Genomic DNA, 24,767 nt, shown 5'->3' with positions numbered 1-24,767 from the left:
AAACAAAACCATTGTCAAGTTATTACATGTGTTGTGGGCCTCTTTCCAGTCATGCCCTCGGGTGACCAGATAGCAAGTGTGAAAAATCGGGATGGGGTTGGGGGTAGTAGGGTCCTGTATAAGACAAATCCCCTAATATTGGGACTGTCTCAATATCAGGTTTCAGAGTAGCAGCTGTGTTAGTCTGTATCCGCAAAAAGAAAAGGAGTACTTGTGTACCTTAGAGACTAACAAATTTATTTGAGCATAAGCTTTCGTGAGCTACAGCTCACTTCATCGGATGCATTCAGTGGAAAATACAGTGTGGAGATTTATATACACAGAGAACATGAAACAATGGGTGTTACCATACACACTGTAACGAGAGTGATCAGGTAAGGTGAGCTATTACCAGCTATTACCCATTGTTTTATGTTCTCTGTGTATATAAATCTTCCCACTGTAGTTTCCACTGAATGCATCCGATGAAGTGAGCTGTAGCTCACGAAAGCTTATGCTCAAATAAATTTGTTAGTCTCTAAGGTGCCACAAGTACTCCTTTTCGTTTTTCAATAATATCAGGACATTTGCTCACCCTCTCCCCTCACGATAGACAGAACTGAAACCAGATACAGGCACCACCTCACAGTGTCCTCCTGTCTCTGTTTTAGGAAGACGATTACAGCTCTTGCTTTCTCCCCTGATGGAAAGTACCTGGTTACTGGAGAGGTAAGTGCTGAAAATTGTTTAAAACAGGTACATGTCTGCAGGCAATCCCACTGCAGGCTGGGAAGAAGTGTGGCCGCTGTAGAGCGGGAAATGGACAATGTGGGGGGGAAACTTGGGTTTAATTAAATCCTGTATCCTTTTTGACAGGGTTTTGGCCCTTATGATATCCAAAGAGCGACCCTAACTGTGCCTCTGCACTGCCTTTATGTGGGGAAATGTGGTTTTGGCTCTCACCCACTGATTCATCTTAGCATTAACCAACCTCGTCACTGGTTGTCTCCTTAAGCTCATATTGAAAGGGTTTTCCAATGTTCTGTCAATCTCCTGGGACAGACTCCTTTTGCCAGAGGCAGGGTGGAGATTCGCTGAGGATATTGGGTGCTGCTCTACCTATTAACATAGGGGAAGAAGTGAGGGACGGGGACTGGAAGTTTCTAGTGCTGGATTGAGTTTAGGGTTGCATCCCTTCGGATTTCAGGGGGTGAGCCAAGACAGTAACAATATAGTGGAGAGTGAAAAGTACCTGTGGAATGGAGTTTCCAGAGCAGTGATAAAGGGGCCAGTGCCCATGGGTTTGGCAGTGCATGCTTTCCCCTTTCAAAGGTGCTTAAAGGGAGAACAAGGATGGCTGTATTGTGGGGTCTGTACTGCATTAGAAGTGCAAGGTGCACGCTGTACATGTAATGAATTTGCAGTTGTTAGATGCTAGAAACACACACAAATGTCTCCCTCTCCCCTTTTGGTCATGCTCAGCTTGCTGTCATGTGTCTCTAATGACTACTTGTCATCTGACTCCAGTACGTTGTAAGTTACTGGTGAATGTGTGTGTCACCAGTCCCTCTCTGTGCCCAGTTCTTGGAGGATATGAGTAAAAGTGGGTAAAAAAAATTTCGGCGAACAGTTTATTTGCTGAAAAATGCAGGGTTGGTCAAATTCAGCTCATTGTTTCAGACCAAAAAAGAGGGGAAAATTCTGAAAAAGTCAAAACATTTTGATTCTTTGCTTCAAAATGACATTTCAAAATGAAATGTCATCTAAATTTAATTAAAATAAAACCACAAAAGGGTAAAACACCCTATTACAAAATGTTTCATTTCAGGTCAAATTAAATATTTGGACATGAAATGATTCCTTCCTTCCCCCGCCCCCCTGAAAATTTGTGAGGGTTTTTGTTGGTTTGGTTTGATTTAGCCATCAAACTGAAAAATCAATTATTTACCCAGCTCTAAATACAAGTCTGTTACTCCCTCAGCTAGAGCCCTCTGGCGCAAGCTGTAGCAGCTCGTGCTTTAAGCTCTGAATGTCCCTGGTTCAATCCCCAGCGTGTTGACCAAGCTGGTGAAGTTAGTTTGCTAGTTAGGCTGTGACAGGCTTCTCCCTTTATGCACCAGGCACAGAGGAGGACCTGTAAAAGACACTTTACCATTGGGTTATACCTACAGAGCAGAGCTGGCTGAAAATTATCCTTATGGGTTTGTTTTTTGACCAAAAGAATGTTTGCTTTAGTTGACGTTTCATTTTTCAATGAAAAATTTCAAAATGAAAATTCAGATTTGTTTTGAAAAGTTTTTCCTTTTTATTTTGGTGGGGAAAACACCACTTTCACTTCTCCCCTCCCCCACCATTGAGGGGTGGAAGGGCGGAATAAAAACTTTAGTGGTTATTTTCCCACTGACACAACTTTTTGATTAGAAACTTTTGCAGAAAAACTACAAAAGAACTGCAAAATTCAGAATGAAATGGCAAATTTTCATTTCATTTGAGATGTTTTGCAGCATATAATTTACCCTTTTTGACCAGCTCTGCAGCCATTTCTGTGGGTCCTCTCAAAAGCATTAATTTTGAGTGTTTCTCTTGTCATGTAGTGCCGCCTGCTGGTGGCAGCTCTCAGTCTTTCCTTAGTACTGCTTCGGAAGTTCTGCAGTTAGTATGGACTGGTAATAGCTGACTAAAGAGTGTTCAGCTTGTGAAGTATCTGAATCTCGCAGGCTGAGTGTGCCGATTCTGCCTAGTGACACTAAATTAGTGCATGGCTGGATTTTCTTCAGAGGCTGACCCTCATCCCTCCATATGTGTTAGCTCTGGTCTGAGTATCTCAAATGCTGAGGAGATGGAAGCTTTCCATAGAGGAATAAATTGCTTGTCCCATGGGAGTTGATAGAGCTCACTGATGGTAGCATCTATTCAATTATTTAAAGTGTATTCAATTTGTTAAAGTCTCCGAGGGCTGAAGATCTAGAGGTTAGTTTCTTAACTCGTGTAAGTGCTTTGCAGAGTAGCTCTGTTGACTTTTGTACCATCTTGACTGTAACCTTGAGGACAGAAAGAACTCTGTCATTCGGGGTGAAAGCTGAGCTGAGTAAATTAAAATCTGACCGCTGTGCTATTCCAGGCCAATCACATTCTATGTAAAGCTGCAAAGCAAGACAATTAACTGTCTTGCATTCTGTGTTTTGGAGGCTTTGATTTTCAATCAGGCATGCCACCCCTTCACGTGAGCAAGTGACTTGCTTTACCCTGACTGGAAAAGACACCATTTTGCCTTGCTGCCATGGAGATCTTATCTTGCAGGCTACTTTTTGACAGGCTTCCATGTGAAATCTTGAGGAAGCTGTTGAATAGGGTTTCCCTGTTAATCATGTACTTGGCAAGGATTTCTGCTGGTCTTGTAAAATAAAGAGTACTTTTAAATAACTAAATAAATGATTTTTCAGGGAGACTTAGTGCTGGCAAAAGGTGCTGCATTCACATCCGTAGAAACTGTTTATCCACAGAACAAGTGCAGCAAGAAGGGGAGTGCATTTCCCCCCAGACACTGCCCTATCTATGTGCCTCAAACATAACATGGCATGACTACCTTTGGAATGAGAAAATTGCTAATTTCCTGTGGTCCTCCCCCCAAAAAATTGCCAATGAGTGTGACAAAGTCAGTTTTTGTGTTGTGAACACCTGCATTGGGACCTGGACTGAGACCTCTAAAGGTCACCATGTGTTACTGGTTTCTATTACAGAGAACAGAGATATGTGTGAAAAATGTTGATCCACTTTCTTAGTTTGGGTTTTTTTTATTATTACCTCTTTCAGTTATCTTCTGAAATCAGGAAATTCATTAGATTTCTGACTTCTGCTGTAAATGGCCATAGAATGCCTAAGGGTTAAGCTGTGATCTAGTCCTGAATTCACTTCCAAGTTGTGTGTGCTTAAAAAAATGTATGGGGATGTTGCGTATCTGAATCCATCGCAACTAGTCTTATGAGTTTTGTTCGCTGCTCTCTGTCTCCAAATCACCCCTTCAGAGTGGGCACATGCCAGCCGTTCGGGTGTGGGACGTGGCTGAACGGGCCCAGGTGGCTGAGCTCCAAGAACACAAGTATGGCGTGGCCTGTGTGGCATTCTCCCCCAGCTCCAAATACATTGTTTCTGTGGGGTACCAGCATGACATGATTGTCAACGTGTGGTCATGGAAGGTAAGTGTGCAAGAAGATCAGCTTACTGGTAGGAAAAGCCACGTTGTGCAAGGCCAGAGATGATCTGGGGATAAATCTGGTTATAGCTCTTTCTTTCCCTGCTTCTTTTGACATTCATAAAATCAGACAAGTTAGAGATGGATGGAGATTGGGTCATCTAGAACATCCTCAAGGAGCTAGTGCTAGATTGTTCCCACCAATATGTGACATCTTCCTGGCCAGTCAGAAGGCTATTAGGCTTTGTCATACTCTTTGTGTTTTTTCGAGAGGACTGTTGGAAACTGATTCAAACTAAGATTGTGTTCAGTCTTCAAGTTCTTCTCAATGAGGCACACAAAAATAATGATTTGAAGATGGATGTAATGTAGAGAGAGGCTGGGATTTAATGCTGTACCTTGACAATCAAGATTTTTATGGTCTCTGCTTCCCAACTATTATTTATGTTACAGTAGTGCCTAGAGATTTCCCCACTGATAGCAGGGTCCCATTGTGCCAGGCGCTGTACAAAAAACAATTAGAGTCAGTGCCTGCAACAAAGAGCTTACAGTCTAAATGGACAAGACAGGGCAGGAGAAGGGAAGTATTGTTATCCCCATTTTACAGATGGAGAACTGAGGCACTGAGATATTTTTTTTCATAGATTCATAGTTTAAGGCCTGAAGGGACCACTAGATCATCTAGTCTGACCTGTCTGTCACAGGCCATTAAATTTCCACCATTACCTTTTGTATTGAGTCCAATTACTTGTTTGACTAAAGCCTAACTTGTGTTTGACTAAAGCACATCTTCCAGAGCCCTTGCCCAAAGTTATAGGGGAAATCAGTGGCAGAATGAGGAACTGATCCCAGATCTCCCAAGTCCTAGTGCAGTGCCTTAACCATAAGACCACCATTCCTCAGGCATAGGGTCATAGGAATGGCTGCTGTGATATCACCGTCTTGCAGTCTGGGAGACTGACCAAGATGTTTGGTCAAGCTGAAGCAACCAAGTGCTGTCTGAGGTGCTCCCTAGTTTCCAAATGGGGAAAGGCCACAGCAGGCACCATGATGGTGAGAACAGGGAGGGCTCCGGCAGCATTTCCTGTTTGGGGGGAAGCTCAGCAAGAGGCCCTGGAGTCTGGGCCCAAGAATGCTGGTTTGCTCCTGGTAGCACAGTCTAGCCTTCTCCACGCCCCTGCCCCTCTGACAGTGCTCTGCTGCTGACCTCCAACAAGCCCTCTGCAGTGAGACCGCTTCTGAGCCGAATGAGATGACTTCTGAGCTGAGGGCGGGCTAGTTTGGAGGGCTGCTAGTGGAAGGAAGCGGGAAGTTGGGCTCATGATTTCCTGAGGGAGGATTGAGAAATTGAAATGTTGATCAGAGTGAGTGTCTGGCTGACCACTGAGTACTGCAGGAAATAGATCAAGAATTTAAACCCACAAGGGAGAGGAGAGAGAGGCAAGATCTGTGAATCCCCCCTCTGCCGCTAATCCCTGGAAATAATATTCCTGCACCAGGCTCGTGGAGAGGGAACCCCTGTAATCTAACCATTATACTCAGAAAATAACCCCTTCCTTCCTCCTCTTCCCCCAGTTATTTGATGTGCACGAAGGGGAGAATCACAGCAGGTGTAGCTGCTCTGTTTCTTTTCCCTCGGGCTGGACAGAAGCAGCATGTTCACCTCTTCTCTTGCCCTATAACTTCTCTTCCACTCCCCAGGTGGAGAGAGTTATGGTATTTCCCTGTGGAAAATACCTACTGCCCATCTCGAGCACTGCGCCCCATTGCTGCCCTAGGGCTGGAAGAGCTCCAGCCAGTGTTGGCCTCATGTGCTTTCAGTGTTTAGAAAGGGAAGTATGTTTTTTGTTGCGAGCGCCCTGTGATTATGAAATAGCCAAGGTGCAGATGACCATGTTACTGTAGGCACTAGTGACCCGAGAACCATTATGTGGCTGAGACAATGTAGTGGCAGGACTGAATGTAAAAGTGTGATGTCCAAACTGCCAGAGCACCATAAGTAGTGGAAGGTTTGGCAGATGGTTCATCCTCCCAGCCTGTGTTCAGACAGACTTTGAATCTGTGCCTACCGTGCATAACACCTGTAGCTGAAACGAGCCTTCTTATAAGCAGGCTATTGAGCAAGACACCTGAGCTATTGAAACAATTGTCTTTCCAGAAAAACATTGTGGTGGCGGCCAACAAGGTGTCCAGCAAAGTGACTGCGGTGTCATTTTCAGAGGACTGCAGTTACTTCGTCACAGCTGGCAACCGCCACATCAAGTTCTGGTACCTGGATGACAGCAAAACCTCCAAGGTGAGAGCTGGGGACAGGAGATGTATAAAGAAGCAGCAGTGAGTGGGGGCCTTTGTGGCTTTTATAATGGCATAAGTTAGTTCCACAGTCTGTGGGAAACAGGAGCTTCTGGTTCAGAATTGATCTTTGATCGCCTGTGTGAAGCGGCTTTAGTCTTTGATGAAGTGAGCTGCAGCTCACGAAAGCTTATGCTCAAATAAATTGATTAGTCTCTAAGGTGCCTTTTCTTTTTAGTCTTTGACTGACTCTCAAGACATAACCTCCAGTGTGCCATTATCCAGTGCCTGTTGTGTCTGGCACCCAAACCCAGGTTTCCTGTATGCCAGTGCAGGTGGTTCATAGATTCTGTGCATGGCAGCCAAATCAGGTTCTGTTGTACCCTGGCATTGGTGCTTTTCAACAGCACGTCCATTTCTTCGTGGCAATGGTTCTTCATATCTGTGGCTGCCATCTCTGGGCCCCTCACACTGCAGGGACTTGGGTCTTTGATTTGGACATGTGTGACTTGAGATATCGAGGGGCATGTTTCAAAGTGTCATGTAGTGGCTTCTATTGCTGCTGTTGGGAGGCCAAATCCCCATGTGGTACTTTGCCTGTCTATATTGCAAAGGTGCATCCACTCAAGGATAGCCTTTCACATTTCACACCATGGATCTTCCATTGACACTGATACGTCAGTGCAAGTCACAGATTTGTTTTGATCATCAGGGAACACCAAGCATCACTATCCCCAAGGTTTCTTCCTGTGACTGGCTAACTGGCCTGTGTCAGCCAATGGCAGACACATAAGTAGCTCTGTCTCATTGATTTGCTGCTGTTGATGGTCCTGATACATTTTACAAGCAGTGGAGCTGCAGCAAGTGACCCCATCACAGCCTGTCTCTTCAGATCGCTCATAACTCTCTACTCCAGTGTGGAGTGTTTTTCTCTTAACAGGTTATTTCTTTTGGTAGGTGAATGCCACAGTCCCCTTGCTAGGGCGGTCTGGTTTGCTGGGGGAGCTCAGGAACAACTTCTTCACGGATGTGGCATGCGGAAGGGGTAAAAAAGCAGACAGTACTTTCTGCATCACCTCCTCTGGCCTCCTCTGTGAATTCAATGAAAAGAGGCTGCTCGACAAGTGGGTGGAGCTGAGGGTGAGTTCCAGGTCTGCTCCATGTACATCAGTGCCCACTGACATGGGAGGAGGAAGGGGTGGGGACATCCTGAGGCCACAAGCTGCTGCCAGCAGTGAGAGTTGCTGGCATGTGAGGAGAGCTGGAGACTTCTGCTTCTTTATGATTTTTAATTTTTTCCATTAAAGCATGGCACAAAGTAGTGGTGTGTGGTAGGGAAACCAGAGCCTGGGGGTAGAAATGGAGTCTTTTGCTTAAAGGCCAGTTGGGAAAGGGATTTTACGTAGGAGATCCTCTAATTCCTGAAAAGCTTCTGCCCTCAAGGCTTAACATTGTGATGTGTCCTTGTGGCTGTGGGAAGGCTGGGTGCGGCTTTCTTTGAGAACCCATAAATGTCACTCCTGAGTTGTCTAGGGAGGGGGGATGGGGTAGCAGCAGAGTGTGTGAGGCACTCCATCCCCTCAGGGGTTGCACAAGCTGCCCCTCCAGTGCCCCCTGCCCTCCTAGAAGCAAAAGTCTCTGCCAGAGTCTCAAGTTCAGCTCTCCCCGTCGGGGTAGTGTATTATGCTGCTGCAAGACCATCAGCCTGGCCTGTTGGCAAAGATTTGAATATTCAATTAAAGGGAGAAAACCCAAACTGTAAAGCAAGATGGATCCAGGGTATTCACACCAGGGAAAAATCTTTCCATGCTTCCCCAAGTGAAACGTGTCTTTTCTTCTTTCCTTTCTGCTCTAAAATCTGCCTTTTTCACTCCTGCTCAGAACACAGACAGCTTCACAGTAAGTTAGAATGAAGTGTTTGTCTAGACCTCACCCCATTTCTCCATCATTTTCTGTCATTTGTACAAATCTCAGCATCAAGCAGAACAATTCCATTTCTCCCACCTTTGCCCCCTCTGTACCAGGAAGCACGCCCATGCACTTTTATGGGTCTAGTTGCAGCATCCCAGTCATGATGCTGAACATCTCCCCTCAAGAGTACAAGGTAATAAACGTTCAGGGCTAGATCCCCAGCTGGTGTAGATCCACATAGCTCCCCTGAGATCTATCGAGCTGCATGAATAATTTGCTGAGTGGAGCGGACCCTCAGCGCTGTTTCCTGACTGACTGAGCAGACCCTGCAGCAGACCTTGGCTTGATGCTCCTCAGAGAGGAAATCCAGATTTCAGGCTTTTCCTTAAACTGTATGGCTTCATTTCACTCCACTTCACTTCTTTCTGATCTTGAGTGCTTCATGCTCTCTCGTTTACATGGCAGTTTGGAGAGAGAGACCCACTTGTCTTGGTTGATTTTGTGTCCTTCTCAGACTACTGTGGCGAACTGCATCTCTGTGAACCATGACTACATCTTCTGTGGCTGCGCTGATGGCACGGTGCGGATTTTTAACCCTTTGAATCTTCACTTCGTCACTACATTACCGAAGCCGCACTTCTTGGGAATGGACGTTGCCAGCGTCACTGAAGCCAGGTACCATAGGAAGGGTGGTAGGAGACTGGAGAAGCTTGGATGGGCAGAGCAGGTGCAGTAATGATTTGTGATCCTGCCCTTGCTTTGCATCCCAGGGTTCTTCCTCCAGCAAACTTTCCTTTTTACTATAAAGTGGCATTGATAAGAGATACACAGACTTCCATGGGATGTTTTGCTTTCCACAGCTGTCCTTGGGCACTCAAACCTCCTGCCTGTCCCTCTAGTCTTTCTTCCCTCTGTCTTGTGTGTTCTGTCTTCTCCTGTCCCCATTGCTCCCCTATCTGCCTCCTGCTGTAAAACTGGCTAAAAGGAGTATCACTTTCTGAAGTGCAGATGTTGGCCTTTGAGTGGACCCTTCCTAGGTAAATTATTTTAGGCATGATTATCGCTCTGTCGGTGGAGGCTGAAATTGGAGTGAGCCCTTTACTCTTCCCTGCTTGCAAATGCATGAGCACAACCAGATCTTCTGTTGCCTTCCTACAGTACTACTCTGAAACAAACATCCTCTGGGATCCAACCTGAGGAAATGGACATTTCCACAGCCCATACACTTTTCTTTTCCAGCTAGATTAGGCATGTCAGTGACTGGCTGTCTAATGAACTGCTCTGACCCGCAGTGGGAGGGGTTCATACTGGACATGTAGATGTTGGAATGAATTGTTCCTTTGTCTGTGGTGATGGCGTGTGCCTTTAGTTGAAATGTGATTCACTGCTCATATACTCCCCCTTGGTCTGGAAGCATATATGTTCCCGTAATTGGGGATATCAATTAATGACAGCATATTGCTGCTTGGGCCCTAGGGAACCCCCGAGGTGATGGGGTAGCCTCACTTTATTTTGAGGTCATTGTTTGACATGGATTTTTTCCCACCCAGTTGTGCCATTTCCCCTCTGGTCAAGACTGGCACAGTCATGTTTGCCCCTGTGGGCTCTCGTTAATCCTACTTCCTGGGGGGTCCAGAGGGGACACGTCAGTCTGTGGTGTGGTTTTTGACCCAAACATGCATTTCAATGGAAAGCTGCCACGCTGCTCTTCTTGTACTCCCGTGGAATCCTATGTTGTCTCCTCTGCCCCACCATCCTGTAGCAGAGGACAGTGGGTGTTGGACACTAGCTGCTTTCTGCCCATAACATTCAGCTTCTCCTCTTACAAGTGCTCACTAGAGCGTTTTAGGACATTGCAGTAGAAGCAGAGTATATATGGGCTGGGCAGTTTGATCAAGTGATTAGTCAGAGGCCCTGGACTCCAATCCTGGCTCTGCCAGTGACTCCTGGCCTTGGCTAAATCACTTTAATCAGTCTGTGCCTCACCTTTTCCACTTGTAAAGATAGGATAGTAGGTGCCCACCTTATAAAGGTGTCTGCAACCTCCACACACTTTGCGAACAGTTTTCACGACACCTCTATGAGAGCAGTACGTGTGAGCTCCATTTTACAGATGTGGAGAATGAGGCACAGATAGGAGAAACGACTTGCCCAAGGCCAGATAGCAATTCTGTTGTCGTGCTCAGAATAAAACCCAGATCGCTTAACTCCTTGTCTGCTGCTCTAACCACAGCATGACAATTACTGCATTTAAGGGCAGCTCTCTGGTCTCCTCCTCCTTAAATCTGCACTGGGCTCTGGTTCTTAATGAGATTGATGCTAGGGGGGGTTAATTGTATCCACACCTGGGTTTTAGAGCTGAAACTGAGTGGAACCTTTATTTGAGGTTTTGCAATGTTCACAATCTTTTTTTTTTTTAATTTTTTTTTTATTTTTAAATAATTTTTCCTAACTTCAGGCCGGAAGAGCTAAGTGAGCCTGTTTTCATGTGACTTCCAGCCCAATTTTGCAGAGCAAAGAGGCTTGTAAAAAATAACCAAACCGCTGGCATCTTGTCTGATGTCAACCATTTGAGGTTCTCTCCTTGTGAGCTAGCACCCTAACCCTGCAATCCCACTCCTTCAGTCCCACAACATGGCCCTGGTATCATAGAAACATGAATACATAGCACTGGAAGGGACTTCCTGGATCCTCAAATCCAGTCTCCTGCTGTCACAAGCAACCCAGTCAAATAATCCTGTTCATAAACTCACCAATCTCCATTTTAAAACTAGCGAGGTTGGTTGCTCCCTCTCCTTCTTATGGGAAGGTGGTTTCATAATGTCACTGAAACCGGAAGTCTCCCTGGCTCTATAATCTCAGATGGTTTTGCACAGCAGTGTGATGCACCAGGACTCCTCCATCAGGAATTTTACTCCATTTAATTTCAGCTTTTATTTTTCCCTCCAGCAGCTGGGAGACTAGAATACAAGTAGGAATTCTTGCTGCCTACACTGCTACCTCTAACTCCAGCAGTTTGTGCCTGCGGCCTTTCGCTGCCAGCAACACCCTTCTTTCCCTTCGTTGCTCCCAGGTGTCTGCACTGGGAAGGACTAGGAGTCCAAAGATCTGATGGCTCCCTTGTCTTGTCTACTTCTCAGTATGCTGCAGAGCGAGAGTCTGAATTGAGCTGTGAATGGAATAGCTGGAGAGTGAAGTAAAGGAAATCAAGCCTTGACCCCAGTCCTACTGGCCTCTCCACCGTAGGAAGTTCAGCCCCCTCTTGGGACTTTTATGTTTTAGTGTGGAAAGAGACTGGCACAAGAGGCAGATTCTCCACCTCACAGATTGTGGTTACCTCCCCAACTACTCACTCTACCACTACACCATTGTATACTCCTTCCTCTGGCAAGCGCCAAACTCTTCCCTCCCAGAGGATTTTAGCTTCAAGTCTTGCGTCCACACTCTCACCCCAGTGCTACAGAAATTAACCCTACTGTTGTCCTGTCTTTGCACAGCCGTCTCTTCTCTGGTATGGTGGATGCCAAGTATCCAGATACAATTGCCTTGACCTTCGACCCTACCAACCAGTGGCTATCGTGCGTTTACAATGACCACAGCCTCTATGTGTGGGATGTCAAGGACCCGAAGAAAGTGGGCAAGGTTTATTCTGCCTTATACCACTCTTCCTGTGTGTGGAGTGTTGAGGTAATGACGAGCTAGGAATGGTGCCCACGTACTGGGGTGAGGGGCAGCGTAAGATGGGGGCAGCCTGTATTTCCCAATAAAAGACTCTGTGTCCAGCCCGTGTAGTTAGGGGTGTGTTTGTGAAGGGGAGATAGGAAACTTCATGGAGTTACTTACACTATGCAAGAGCACAAGTTTTTCATGACTGGTCAGAAATGGAGAGAAGACAATGTGAAAAGGGAACAGGCAGGGGCTTTTCCTCTGCATTTTTGTATTTCTTATAACTAACCTCTCCTCGTGGATCAAATTTTGAGATAACTCCAGCTGTGTTCCAGTACCAAATGATTGTGGCAACAGTCCAGCGCTGCCCTCTTATGCTCTGTGTTTGGATTCTGTTAAGTGGTGAGGATTTCTGGCTCTCTCCCCTCCCATTGGGCTAGAAAAAAGCAGAGGGTCTTATTCAAGGGACCATCTATGTCCAAGTAACTCCACTCAGCATTTGTTTATTTGGAATGAACATGAAGCTGTGATTTTTCCAGCCAGTATGAGAGTGAATTGATTCTAGGTATGCCGAGTTTCTGTTGTCCTCTTCTACCTATTTGATACAGAGGGGGCAGCTATCTGGTCTGGCCTTGTTTTGGAACTTGCTGTTGGTAACTAGACTACCAGGCACAATGATGTCTCACTTACGGTTTGTTTGTTATGTGCCTCTAGGTGTATCCTGAAGTGAAGGACAGCAATCAGTCTTGCCTGCCCCCAAGTTCATTCATCACGTGCTCTTCTGATAACACCATCCGTCTGTGGAATACAGAGAGTTCCAACATCCATGGCACAGCTCTGCACCGGAACATCCTCAGCAATGTAAGACCCCAGACTCTGAAGTGGCCTTTGGTTTCCTTCTCCCTTTTACACATGAGTGTCCGCTTTAGGGCCCACAGTTCACATAAGGGGAGATGTGTGTCTGGGAAGTTACTCAGACCTGGGGAAATGTAGGGGCAGAGATAAATAATAGCATTTTGTAAGAGTCTTAGGATTTCATATTCCAGAACAGTTCAATGTTTCACCAACGCTCGTCTCTTCCAGAGGGTCTCATCTCAAATGCTTCAGAAGACAGTGTAACTGTTTCTCTCTGTGCTCCTAGCTCCGTAATGCTTCTAATTGTCAGGGTTGATGAAAGGGTGTTGTATGGAAATTGGGCATCTGGATTCAGAACCATTTGACTCTCATTTCCTCACTATGTATAAACAGTGACGTTAAAGGAGAAGAATCTCATGCAGCACAGTGGTTGGGTCAAGCAATTTGCTTCTGTACCGGTTATGTGACCTAAGAGAGCTGCTACACCACCCAACTCTCCAGCTCCCTTTCTGAGCAATCTGCACACTGTGTAATAGACTCCTACCTATTTTGCAATAGAGATTCCTGATGACTTGGCTCATCTCACGTTATCACTAAAGAACACCTGAAGTCGTTTCCACCACACCCCATTCTGGTACTGTCTAGCCCTGAGGTGTCTGTCTGTGACACAGAAAATGCAGCTTGTTCCCAGCACCGAGGCTGCTTGTTTTGTCCATCTCCTGTAGAAGGGCCATAATATGACGTTGCTGTGCTGACTCCCCACTCAACTTATCTCTCCCCGTCACTGCTGAGTGGCTTGCTGCTGTGGGCCTCCCTCCCAGATGGGACACATTGCCTATTACTGCCACTGAAAGGAATAGACTGGCCATTGCTCCAGTTTCAGGAGGAGTCTGCCTGCCGCGCTTTGCTTTGATACTTCACTGTCCCCTTCTCTCTTTCCAAGGACCTGATGAAAATCATCTATGTGGATGACAACACTCAGGCCCTGCTGGACACTGATTACAACTCTGGCGGGAGTGCAGACAAGGCTGACATCCAGGCCTTGGACACGAAGGTTGGGATTCGCACACTGTGCGTGAGCCCCAATGGAGAGCACCTGGCCTCGGGCGACAGGATAGGCACTCTCAGGTATCCCTAGGGCTTCTGGAGGAGAGTTAGGATGGGGTGGGGATGGGGATAGGCATAAAGACTAGTTTGTGTCTCTCATTTTTCACTCTGTGGTTCCACTTTCACACTGAAATCCATCTGTGTCCTATTTCAGGATCCATGAGTTGCAGTCCTTAAGGGAAATGCTGAAGGTGGAAGCCCATGACTCGGAGATCCTCTGCCTGGAGTACTCCAAATCTGACACAGGTAAAATAGGGCAGAGCCTTTATTCCCACTGATTATTTGTGCACCCCTTATGATGTACTGACTTGTGTATGTGTTGCTAAATGACTCCATTCTGACCATCATGTGTAACAACCCTCTACTGATCATCTGCTCCGTTAGCTCACGGAGTAGAGGCCATTCGCATTGCAAAAAAGGTCCTAAGTTTGAAGCAGACTTCCTCATCTTGCTGTTAGGTAGACGCAGGTAGACACAGATCATTACTTCCTCTATCACAGTTGGAAACCCTGAGGACGTTTCCTTGTGCACATCTGTTTACTTGCACTAATCTATGATGATCTTCTGTAGCCTAACTTGAGAGGATGTTTAAAACCGTGACCAAAGGAGCAAATTACTTCTGAGTGAAGGTTTCACCCTCTTGTAAAATCCTTGGTAGGGTTGAAGCTCCTGGCATCAGCTAGTCGGGACAGACTGATCCACGTCTTGGATGCTGGGAGAGAGTACAGCCTGCAGCAGACACTAGATGAGCATTCATCTTCCATCACAGCTGTGAAGTTTGCAGGTAAGAGATCCTGTACTCCCCTCTGTACTGGCGGGAGTGAGATCCCAACAGCAGCAGAAATACTGCTCCTCTCCCATCACAGCTGTGAAGTTCGCAGGTAGATATGTTTAACCTTTTAATCACTTGGACAGATCAGGCTACCTTTCCTTCCCCTTCCATAGCTAGAAAGGTCAGAATCACCTTATCCTTTCCCTCCATATTTCTTTGGAGAGTCGCATTCTCTAATGATCTTTTTTTTTTTTTTAAACCCATCACAAATGCCTACACCCCATTCCTGTTCTCCTGGCTGAGAGAGACTGGGTTGAAGCTCTCTTCAGAATGTAGCAGTACCAGCATTAATTGGCCGAGAATATAGGGCAGGTGGTCACTGTGGGGGGATGGAGTGCCTCATGCCGCTCAGCAGCAGAGCATTGTGCCTTCACAGCTCTCCTAGTTACTGATGGCTGGAGGAGTGGCAGGCAGGGACTGAAAATTGTACTTGAGTCTCTCAGGTGGCAGGGCAGGGCAGTGCACTAACCGATGACCACCGTTTCAGCCCTGTAGCCAGGTTCGACCCTGGTGCATGTAGGTGCAATTTCACTGACTCTGAAGTTATGTCCCTTTTCTATCAGGACTGAATGTGGCCCCTTTAACTAAATTTGGAAAGATTGTCATTTCTGCTCACTGAGTGCGAAGCAATTTCTAGGCTCTCCGGTTGGTTTCTAAGGAGGTTATTTTTTGGCAGTGCAGGAAAGTCTGGTCTTTCAAAGGCAGAAATGGGAGTGGCAATAAGAAAGAACTGTAACATTGGATTGGTCAGTTAGTGCAGCATATGTTCCTGGGCTGTTCTCAGAGTTACCTTTTCTACCCACATCAGCAGGGAGTGCGTAGTGTCCAGAGAATAATGCCACTACAATGATATTGAAGTGTTGAGGGACACTGCAGAATCAAATATCTACCTGTTGCGTGATGGGTCTGCTTGCTCACTGAAGCCTATGTGGAATTCATTGTGGGTGCCTTCTGGGCCAGTGGTGGTGGAGACTGTTCCTTCTCTAGGAAAGAGAGGGCTTCTGCTGTTCTGTGTGCCATCCTGCAGGGCTGATTTACAGGAGCAGGGGGCAGGCATAGGCAAGTAGGAATGGGGTAAATAGAACATAATCCCCTCCATTGCTTGTTGGGTTCCTGTTCATTTACTGACCCCTTTCTGTTTTTCTCTCTCTCCCAGCCAACGATGGGAAGGTGCGAATGATCAGCTGTGGAGCGGATAAGAGTGTCTATTTCCGTACTGCACAGAAGGTAACTTAGTTATAGCCATCACATGCTTTTCTATAATCTCTGCACCGAGAAGCTCCTTCAAGGAATGGTGTGCGAGTAGTGTTTGTTGCTATTCCAGTCCCGGCCTCTCCCAATGTGACAGTGTAGGAGATTGTTAGATATGCTAGCCACAAGGAAGTGCACAGCTGCTCCAGTCCCAACTTCTCCCAGAAGCAGTCACTGCAGGGAATGGTTAGGGAACCCATTCCTCTTCCCAGCAGAAGTCATCGTAGGGAATGGTGCAAGAGCATTGGCTGTGGGAAGAACTTTATTGCACCTCCAATCACCGCCTCTCCCAGCAGGAGTCACTGTAAGGCATGGTTTGCTTATGCAGGCTAGCTGCTTTTGGGGAAGTCATGCACATTTAAAAGTTTGTTATGACTAGTTAACTACGTGGCTTTCACTAATTTTTAACCCCTGTGCTCAGACGGGCGACGGGGTCCGGTTTACCCGGACACACCACGTCGTTAGGAAGACCACTTTGTATGACATGGATGTGGACCCCAGCTGGAAATATGCTGCTATTGGCTGTCAAGACCGTAACATCAGGTTGGTTCATATGTGGTTGGATTTTGGTGCGCTCCCAGGAGTTGGGCAGTGATAGGTGGTCTGGGTTGCACCGCTGCTTAAATGGAAGCTCTGCTCCTAAATATAACCTGCCTCTTAATGAATGGGCCACAGCCATCTGTACTGGAACTAGTTTGCTGCTGCACTCCTTAGCTTTAAGTGGTTTCCATCATATACTACAGGGTTTACAGTTTGGTTCAATAGCTCTCAGCACCCCCACTGTACAAATTGTTCCAGCCCCCCTAGCCACAGCTGTCTTACTGCTGGGACAGCTGAGTAGAGTTTGGTTAGTGTCACTCGTAATATATGGCCAATAGCTGTCATTAAGTGCTAGGAGGTTCATTTCCCTCTCTTCTGATTGCTCCATACTCTTCACTGTACCAGTATGAGAATCAAGAAAGAGCGTTAATTCAAACCCAGATCTTGGACTTGGTACTGAATAACGTGATCTTTGGGCCACCATGCTAGTTCCCAGGCTATTTCTTTAACCACTTAAATGGTTATGAGCTTTATGAATTATGGCTGGCATACTTCTGCTCCCCTTAAAGTGGCCACTTACCCTACATCCTGCCACTCCATTCCGTACAGTGACTGTGCGAGAGGCCTGTCCTGGAGGGAGGGGAGGGAGGCTTGTGAGAAAAAGCAGAGAACTATGCATGGATGTGATGAGTTCTGGCTTGTGTCGCCTTCAGGATTTTCAACATAAGCAGTGGGAAGCAGAAGAAGCTGTACAAGGGCTCCCAAGGTGAAGATGGCACTCTCATTAAAGTAAGATCTCCAGAAATTCAAGCATGACACCCCTCCATCCCTATGAGTTCCCCCCCTCCGCACACACACCTTGTTCTCTCTTTCTTTTCCTGGCTCTTTGGAGCTGAATCTCGTACTCTGGGAAGTGAGGGATGGATCCAGGATATTTTGGTGTATGAACTTTTCCCTCTGAAGTGCAAATGTGGACTATAGATAGCATTTATTCATGAATTTCTTGTTGTTTGATATCTAGTTTATATTAAAAACTGCCTATCCTAGGCTCTGGGGACCCAAGACATTCATTTACAAATTCATTTGTATCCAAGACAAATACTCAGGCAGCAGCTGCTCCTCATCCCACATGCATAAAACAATTAGCTAATGGTGAAATCCAATTCAAAGATCCCTCCCAGCACCTACCCGCAAATATTAGCCCTTATCACGCCCCATCCACAGTCTGGGTAAACACACATGGGCTAATTCAGTCCAAAGTGAGGATAAATGAATACGTGTTTGTTTAATTTCTCTCATTGTATTTCAAGTGATACACTGGGCCAAATTCTCTGCTGGTTTAAATTAGCCATGCTCCATTGAATTCAATGCACTTGCACCAATATACAACAGAAGAGAATTTGGCGTATGTGGTGCTTACAAGAACCAAAGGCATTTGCTCCTGTTGGCTCTGGAGGCACTTGCCGGCAGTGTCATACTACATACAAGGCAGTCTTTGGACTCCTGCCTTGGCTCTGTTTTCCCTTGTAGTCCTTGGCCATTGCTGGGACGTCTGGATGTGATTGCTTTTTCCCCGAGCTCCATTTGGAAAGAGCTCATTCTAGCCCATGTGTTTATTTGCTTTACGATTACATGCTGCAGCTGCTGGCATTCAATGTTTATGAGAAATTTGTGAAACCAAGGAAATGAGAGGGTGCCGCCAAGGAAGAGATCTTCAGACAAATGAGAGGCTTAGGGATAGATTAAACCCAGCCACTCTCATGCTGAAACACCCTGCTGTCCTGAGGGACTTGGAACGCCGCTAGAGCCCAGTGCTGTGTAGGCAGGTTCTGTGCATGCTGGAGTGTGCACCTCTGCCCAGTACACCTCTACCCTGGGATCCCATGCCCACTTGTTTCCTAGCCCTGCGCCTCTCCTGACAAACGCGATGCCTGCATATTCACCTTTTTCTGCTTCTGTTCAGACAGGTAATTACACTTGATCTGCAATTGCTATAGTTCCCCCTTCCCTACTACACTTACAAACCAAGGCACTGAAAATGAAAAATGGCTGCTCTATCTTATTAGGTGCTCAATTCTTTGCAGCCCCAAACAATGAAATATTACTGATGTTGGGTTTTGTTGTTTTTTTTAAATATTTGCTTCGGCTGACCTCGAGAGAGTGCTCTACTACTGAGCACTAATAAAGTATAGCAGCATAAGGATTTTTCTGTTTTTCAGCCCGTTTTTTTACTTTTTAGAAGGTAACTGTGTAACTGGGCAATCATGCTTGGCTCTGGTATTTAAACTTGTTTGGAGTCTGAGATCATATATAGAATTGGAATTTTAAAAGAGAACCCTGTGAAAAACATTGACCAAACCAGAATAACCAAAATTGTTACCGGTAGTTTAAAAAAAACAACACCACACCCTCCCCCAAACTGAGACTTGTGTATTCTTGCTTCTCAAAAGTTTGTCAAAGCATGCATGTAGTAACAGCTCCAGAACCGAGCATGCAGGGAGGGTAACATAGCAAATGTAAAAGTCCAGCAGTTGACATGTTGACAAGTCATTTGAGTTTTTTTTATTGCATTGCTTTTTATCAGGCAATATGGAATTGTGTAAACTGGAGGTTTGATGATGATATTAGCTAGGACAAGTTCCCAACAGCATGAAACTTATGGCTAGTTTCCATGTTGAAGGCTTGGATCTTGGGTGTTGGAGAGATTTGGTATTTTATGTAACTTTCCCAACTATAATTTCTGGGCCTGGGATAGGGTTAAACCTTAAAGGAACCAGGATCAACCAAAAATAGTGGACCCCAAATCAGTAATTAAAGGGGGTTAGTGGTGGGGGCCTTCAGAGACCATCAACTTTAGTCTCAGATTGGGTTTGGGGTGCTGTGGGGGATTTTGGCATTTGGGAAGGAGGCTAGATGTAATTCTTGCAATAGTTTTGACAAGTGGGTTGGGTTGGGGGCCTTGTCATAAGGTTGCTGGATGGTTTGGCGGCTGAGTAGGGGCATGGGTGAGAGTAATGTTATCTATAATTACTATAATGTTGGTGTATAACTGGTTAAAAGACTGCTCAAAGAGTGGTTATCAATGGTTTGTTGTCAAAGTGAGAGGATGTATTTAGTGGGGTCCCATGGGGATCTGTCCTGGGTCTGATATTGAATATTTTCATTGATGACTTGGATAATGGAGTGCAGACTATACTTACAAAATTGCAGTTGACCCCAAGCTGGGAGGGATTGCAAGCACTTTGGAGACCAGGATTAGAATTCAAAATTGTGACAAATTGGAGAATTGGTCTGAAATCAATGAGATGAAATTCAGTAAAAACAGGTGCAAATTACTATAGATAGGGGAAAAAATCAAATGTGCATTACAAAATGGGGAATAAGTGGCTTGGTGGTAGTACTGCTGAAAAGCATCTGGGCATTATAGTGGATCACGTATTGAATATGAGTCAACAATGTGATACAGTTGTGAAAAAGGCAAATATTCTGGGGTGTATTATGTGAGATGTGGGAGGTATTCGTCCTGCTGTATTTGGCATTGGTGAAGCCTCACCTGGAGTACAGTGACTACTTCTGGATGCCACGCTTTCAGAAAGATGTGGACAGATTGGAGAGAGTCCAGGGAAGAGCAGCAGCAAGGTTACAAAGTTTAGAAAACCCGACCTATGAGAGAATGTTTAAAAAACCTGGGCATGTTTAGTCTAGAGAAAAGAAGACTGAGGGAAGACTTGATAAGTCTTCAAATATGTGAAGTGCTGTTAATTAGAGCATGGTGACCAATTGTTCTCCATGTCCACTGAAGGTAGGTGAAGAACTAATGGGCTTAATCTGTGGCAGGGAAGATTTAGGTTAGGTATTAAGAAAAACTTTTACTCTATGAATAGTTAAGCGCTGGAATAGGCTTCTAAGTGAGGTTGTGGAATCCCTGTTATTGGAGGTTTTAAAGAACTTGTGAGCCAGCATCTGTCAGGGATGGTCTAGTTTTACTTGGTCTTCCTCAACTCAGGGAACTAGATGAAAACCATTTCAAGCCAGAGGTGTGGCAGCACCTCCAGCACCCCTAGTTTCAGCACCTATGCTGATGCCCTTTTGGAGTACAGGGCTTCGGGTGACTTTAAACCTTTCTTTCTGCGGTGCGTGTGCCCCTCTTTCTGGCATTCTGGGCATTTCTTGTGCATATGTCTAAGGTACTTTCTCACCAGCCCGTTCTGCCTCCTGTACTCCTCAACCAGGTGCAGACTGATCCCTCGGGTCTCTACATTGCAACTAGCTGTTCTGACAAGAACCTCTCCATCTTTGATTTCTACTCCGGAGAGTGTGTGGCCACAATGTATGGGCACTCAGGTGAGTTGCAGAAGCTTCAGCCAATGTGTTTTTAGCTGCAGGTTATACTGTGGCGTATAGTGCTGGTCAACATTTTTCTGAATTTTGAATGAAACTTCTAATTGGTGATTCAATTTTCAATTAAAAAACAGACAAAAAAATCAACCTTGGAAATGTTTGGGTTTCTTTGACCAGGAGTAGAGCTGGCTGAAATTTTGACGATCAAAAATATTTATTGAAATTCCAACTTTTTTTTTTAATTTTGAAAATCTCATAAAAATTCTGCAAAACGTTTTACTGTTTATCAGCCACGTCAAACGGACTATAAACCAGCCACTCCTTTTCCAGGGAATCCTAATCCTCTGTTCAATACATCTCAACAGTACCCTGAAGGATCACTTTCCAAGGTGGGCTGATTGCTGATTCTTCATGTTCATTCAGTCGTGGGCTGTCACACACTATTATGCATCAATAAATCTTAATTCTGACCTAGAGGGACCACCTAGATGTGATAGGGGAATTTAGGTATCTCTGCTCCATGCAAACATGTTGGATCTGATCAATATTTGAGTACAGAGCTGAGCCCAGCAAATCCATTTTGCCAATGATCTGTGCTGCACAGTGGCATATTTCAAGAGGCGTTGTTCTTGTGTTCTGTTTTACACAGAGATTGTAACTGGGATGAAGTTCAGTAACGACTGCAAACACCTGATCTCTGTCTCTGGCGACAGGTAAGCACAGGGTTTGCTGTTGTGATATTAACTCCCTCTCCTCCTTTAGTAGAATGTCAGCCTGTGGTTTTGTGCCGTTTCATGCAGGAGTTAAACCGCCTCTGCAAAGTAAGTGGAGCACACACGGTCAGGGCATCGCAATATTGTGATGGGTGTGTTGTGATGTCCAAAACAATCTCTGTGCTTCCTGGATCCCACACAGGTGTTGCACATTCCAGGAAATCTTAGTGGGCGGAGCTGTGGAGAAGATTGGAGCCGGGTAGCAGGCGGAGCAAGATTATGCAGAGCTTTGTGTCCCTAAACTCTGTGATATTGCCCATGAGTTACCTCTAGGTTTGACCTGCCCTAATGGGATACTTCATGAACAGGCTGGGTCTGCTTTTCCAGTTGTAATTTATGCTGTTGATGTCACATCCCGGAATTATAACTATTATTGTTTTTGTGTGTGAGAGAGAGAGAGCTGCCCTGTGAAGGAATGCAGCTGGCCAGCCCAAGGGTGCCTTAGCTCAGTGGTCTCCAAATTTTTTGGATCGTGCACCCCCAGGGCCAGCTCTAGGGAAGCAAAAAAAAAACAAAACAAAAAACAGAGCTGCCATGCCGCCGAAGATGGAGCGGGGAGAGCCGGGCTGCCGCCGGCGTGCCACCGAAAAATCAAAAGTCCGGGAGCGCTGCTGTCGCCGTGCCGGCAGTGCTCCTCCTGCCGCGCACCCCCAGGGATGGTCTTGTGCACCCCCTGGGGTGCGCACACCCCACTTTGGAGACCACTGCCTTAGCTTCTGGCTGCAGCATCTCACAACTTTGACTCTGCTGTTTAAAAAACTAGCTGCAGAGTTTCCATTGTTCAGGAGAAGTCTGTGTAAATGTGCACAGTTTCAATAGCTCAGAACAATGCTCCTGAATCTAGTCACCACTAGGGCTGGCCACAAAACTTCTCCATTTTGCAAAACATTTTGAAGTTTTGAAATTTGTTTTCATTCCCCTGTGGAACCAAAATGAAATATTGTGATTTTTTTCCATGAAAAAATTTCAAGGGGGGGGAGCGGGGGCGGAGAGAGAGAGAGAGAGAGAGAGAAATGCCCACCCCAACTCCAGAATAGAGCACTTCCCTGGGAGATGCAGGTTCAAGTCCCCGATCCAAATCTGGTAGAGCAAGGACTTGAACCTGGGGCTCCCACATCTCAGGTGAGATCCCCAACTACCAGAAATTCCATTGAGGACCTGAGAAACTTTCCTAATGAAACTTTTGTTGAAATCAATATGTTTCGATGGGGAAAAGTTTTGTCAACATTTTTTTCAACCAGCTAGTCATCAGTACATAGAAGTACCAAGATTTTTGTATAGGATTGTGTTACCCTAATGGCATCTACATGAGGCTACACTCTAGGAAATTTGGAAACTTCAGGTTGTGTAGAATGGGCTCCCCACTTACTTAGCAATGTTTCTTGCATCTTTCTTGCTTGTTACACCTATGCTCCGTAGACGGTACTGGCATCGGTTCATTATCAGGTGAACCTTAGTGTGTGTTTGGATCCTGTGTAAACTTTGGGAAAGCTTGAATCTAGATCCAAACTTCATAGGCTGGGCTCCCCTCTACAAAGTTTATACTAGATCATAACCTTTGCAACTAGGTGTGACATATAAGTGCTGTCACTTTAAAAATGTGACCAACTTGTGCCTCCAGAAAAATCATGGGGCACCAGTGCTTGCAGTGGTGGTTGCAAGCGCCTCTGATTTGAGATAAGAAGAACAGGATTTTTTTAAAAAAGTCATAGTCACAGTTCAAAGCGAACTTCTTTGTAGCCTGGAAGGAGGCTACAACCACCCCCTTGGAATACCAGCTTGCTGGCATTTGATGGGATCTAGGAACCCTACTAAATCCCGCTTAGGGCCAAAAGGAGTGTAGCCCTTTGTTAATGACAGTACCATTTCTTCCCTGTTTCTACCTCTGTATAATTAGACCCAGCGGATTAGTGGGGGGGGGCGGGGGAGAGGGGAGGATCATTCAGCACTGAGAAGAGGTTGAACATCGGTGAAATGCAGGTCATTTTACTCCCTGCTAATTGGACATGCTGTGAGGATACGATGCTCCCCAGCCTGAGAAGCCCCATAGTTTTTGTGTCTTTAAAGGGTTTTTTAGCACTTACGGCCGTAACGTCTAGGTGCTATATACAAAAGTTAACAAATATACAAAATCTTACCTACATCCCTAGAAGAGGAGCTTCAGAGCATCTTTTGTCAACAGAAAAGTCCCTGCAGCTGGAGAGCCTTCATGTGGTCTGGCCAGGGGTGGGAGAAGAGCTTCCTTACATGTCTGTCTCCAAAGTACCATGCACTCTAGTTGTGCCCACTGGGCTCTGTCTTCTCCCTTTAGGCTGGTTCCCAAAACCAGAAAGGAAACTCTTAGCCTCACTGACGGAGAATATTAATGACACTGGACTGAAAGGAAACGTAACTTGTTCACTCTTTCCTCACTTCCAGCTGTATCTTCATTTGGCGCCTGAGTTCTGAGATGACCATCAGCATGCGGCAGCGGCTAGCTGACATGAAGCAAAGAGGGAAGCAGGTGGAGAAATCACCACCACACAAGACAGCTGGACTTATCAGGTGAGGGGTGAGAGGTGCAGAGAGGGAGAACAGTTGTGGGGGCTAGATATTAGTTTGTGTGGGACATTTAAAGGTGGACTTGGGTTTACTGCAGGAGGTTGTTCTTATTCCTCATCAAGAGTATTTTTTCAGCTTCTCTTGCTTTTGTTATTTGTTGGCTTTACACTGGTTTTTTGTACTGCTTGTTCTGCATCTCTGGATTTTTGGATTTAAAACCTTCTCTATGATCTAATGGCAGGGTACATCCAGCATCGCTTCATTCTGTGTTGTAATCTGTACTGAATGTCACAGCTCTTTTATTAAAGCTGAACATGGTGTCAGAAATCTACTTTTCAAAGCAATACTGAGACAGGTACATAACATCCTGTCAAGAAGAACTTGGTAATTTATGGCTAGAGAACTCTAGGTCTATGTTAAAAACCCACCCTGTCAAAAATTGGCCTCTAGATTTATGCAAGGTACATACTGAAAAATACCTGCCATT

General features: G+C 45.6%; 1 protein-coding gene across 2 annotated transcripts in view; it reads left to right on the top strand.

The window, feature by feature from the left end:
* Positions 1-24,767, top strand: part of MAPKBP1 (mitogen-activated protein kinase binding protein 1) — a 121,561-nt gene that overhangs the window by 70,190 nt on the left and 26,604 nt on the right. For both annotated transcript variants that reach the window (XM_084631708.1, XM_084631707.1), the window contains exons 5-20: positions 651-708; positions 4,005-4,175; positions 6,330-6,467; positions 7,421-7,603; positions 8,889-9,049; positions 11,872-12,061; positions 12,755-12,901; positions 13,839-14,023; positions 14,157-14,248; positions 14,661-14,786; positions 15,991-16,061; positions 16,507-16,628; positions 17,339-17,414; positions 20,858-20,969; positions 21,616-21,679; positions 24,158-24,283. In XM_084631708.1, the coding sequence (XP_084487834.1) occupies positions 651-708; positions 4,005-4,175; positions 6,330-6,467; positions 7,421-7,603; positions 8,889-9,049; positions 11,872-12,061; positions 12,755-12,901; positions 13,839-14,023; positions 14,157-14,248; positions 14,661-14,786; positions 15,991-16,061; positions 16,507-16,628; positions 17,339-17,414; positions 20,858-20,969; positions 21,616-21,679; positions 24,158-24,283 (2,022 nt within the window). The remainder of the gene's footprint in view (positions 1-650; positions 709-4,004; positions 4,176-6,329; positions 6,468-7,420; positions 7,604-8,888; positions 9,050-11,871; positions 12,062-12,754; positions 12,902-13,838; positions 14,024-14,156; positions 14,249-14,660; positions 14,787-15,990; positions 16,062-16,506; positions 16,629-17,338; positions 17,415-20,857; positions 20,970-21,615; positions 21,680-24,157; positions 24,284-24,767) is intronic.

Source organism: Lepidochelys olivacea (assembly GCF_965140295.1).
Source record: "Lepidochelys olivacea isolate rLepOli2 genome assembly, chromosome: 6".
Taxonomy (NCBI): Eukaryota; Metazoa; Chordata; order Testudines; family Cheloniidae; genus Lepidochelys; species Lepidochelys olivacea.
Note: the sequence above shows the minus strand (reverse complement) of the source record. Positions and strands in the feature narration are given on the sequence as shown.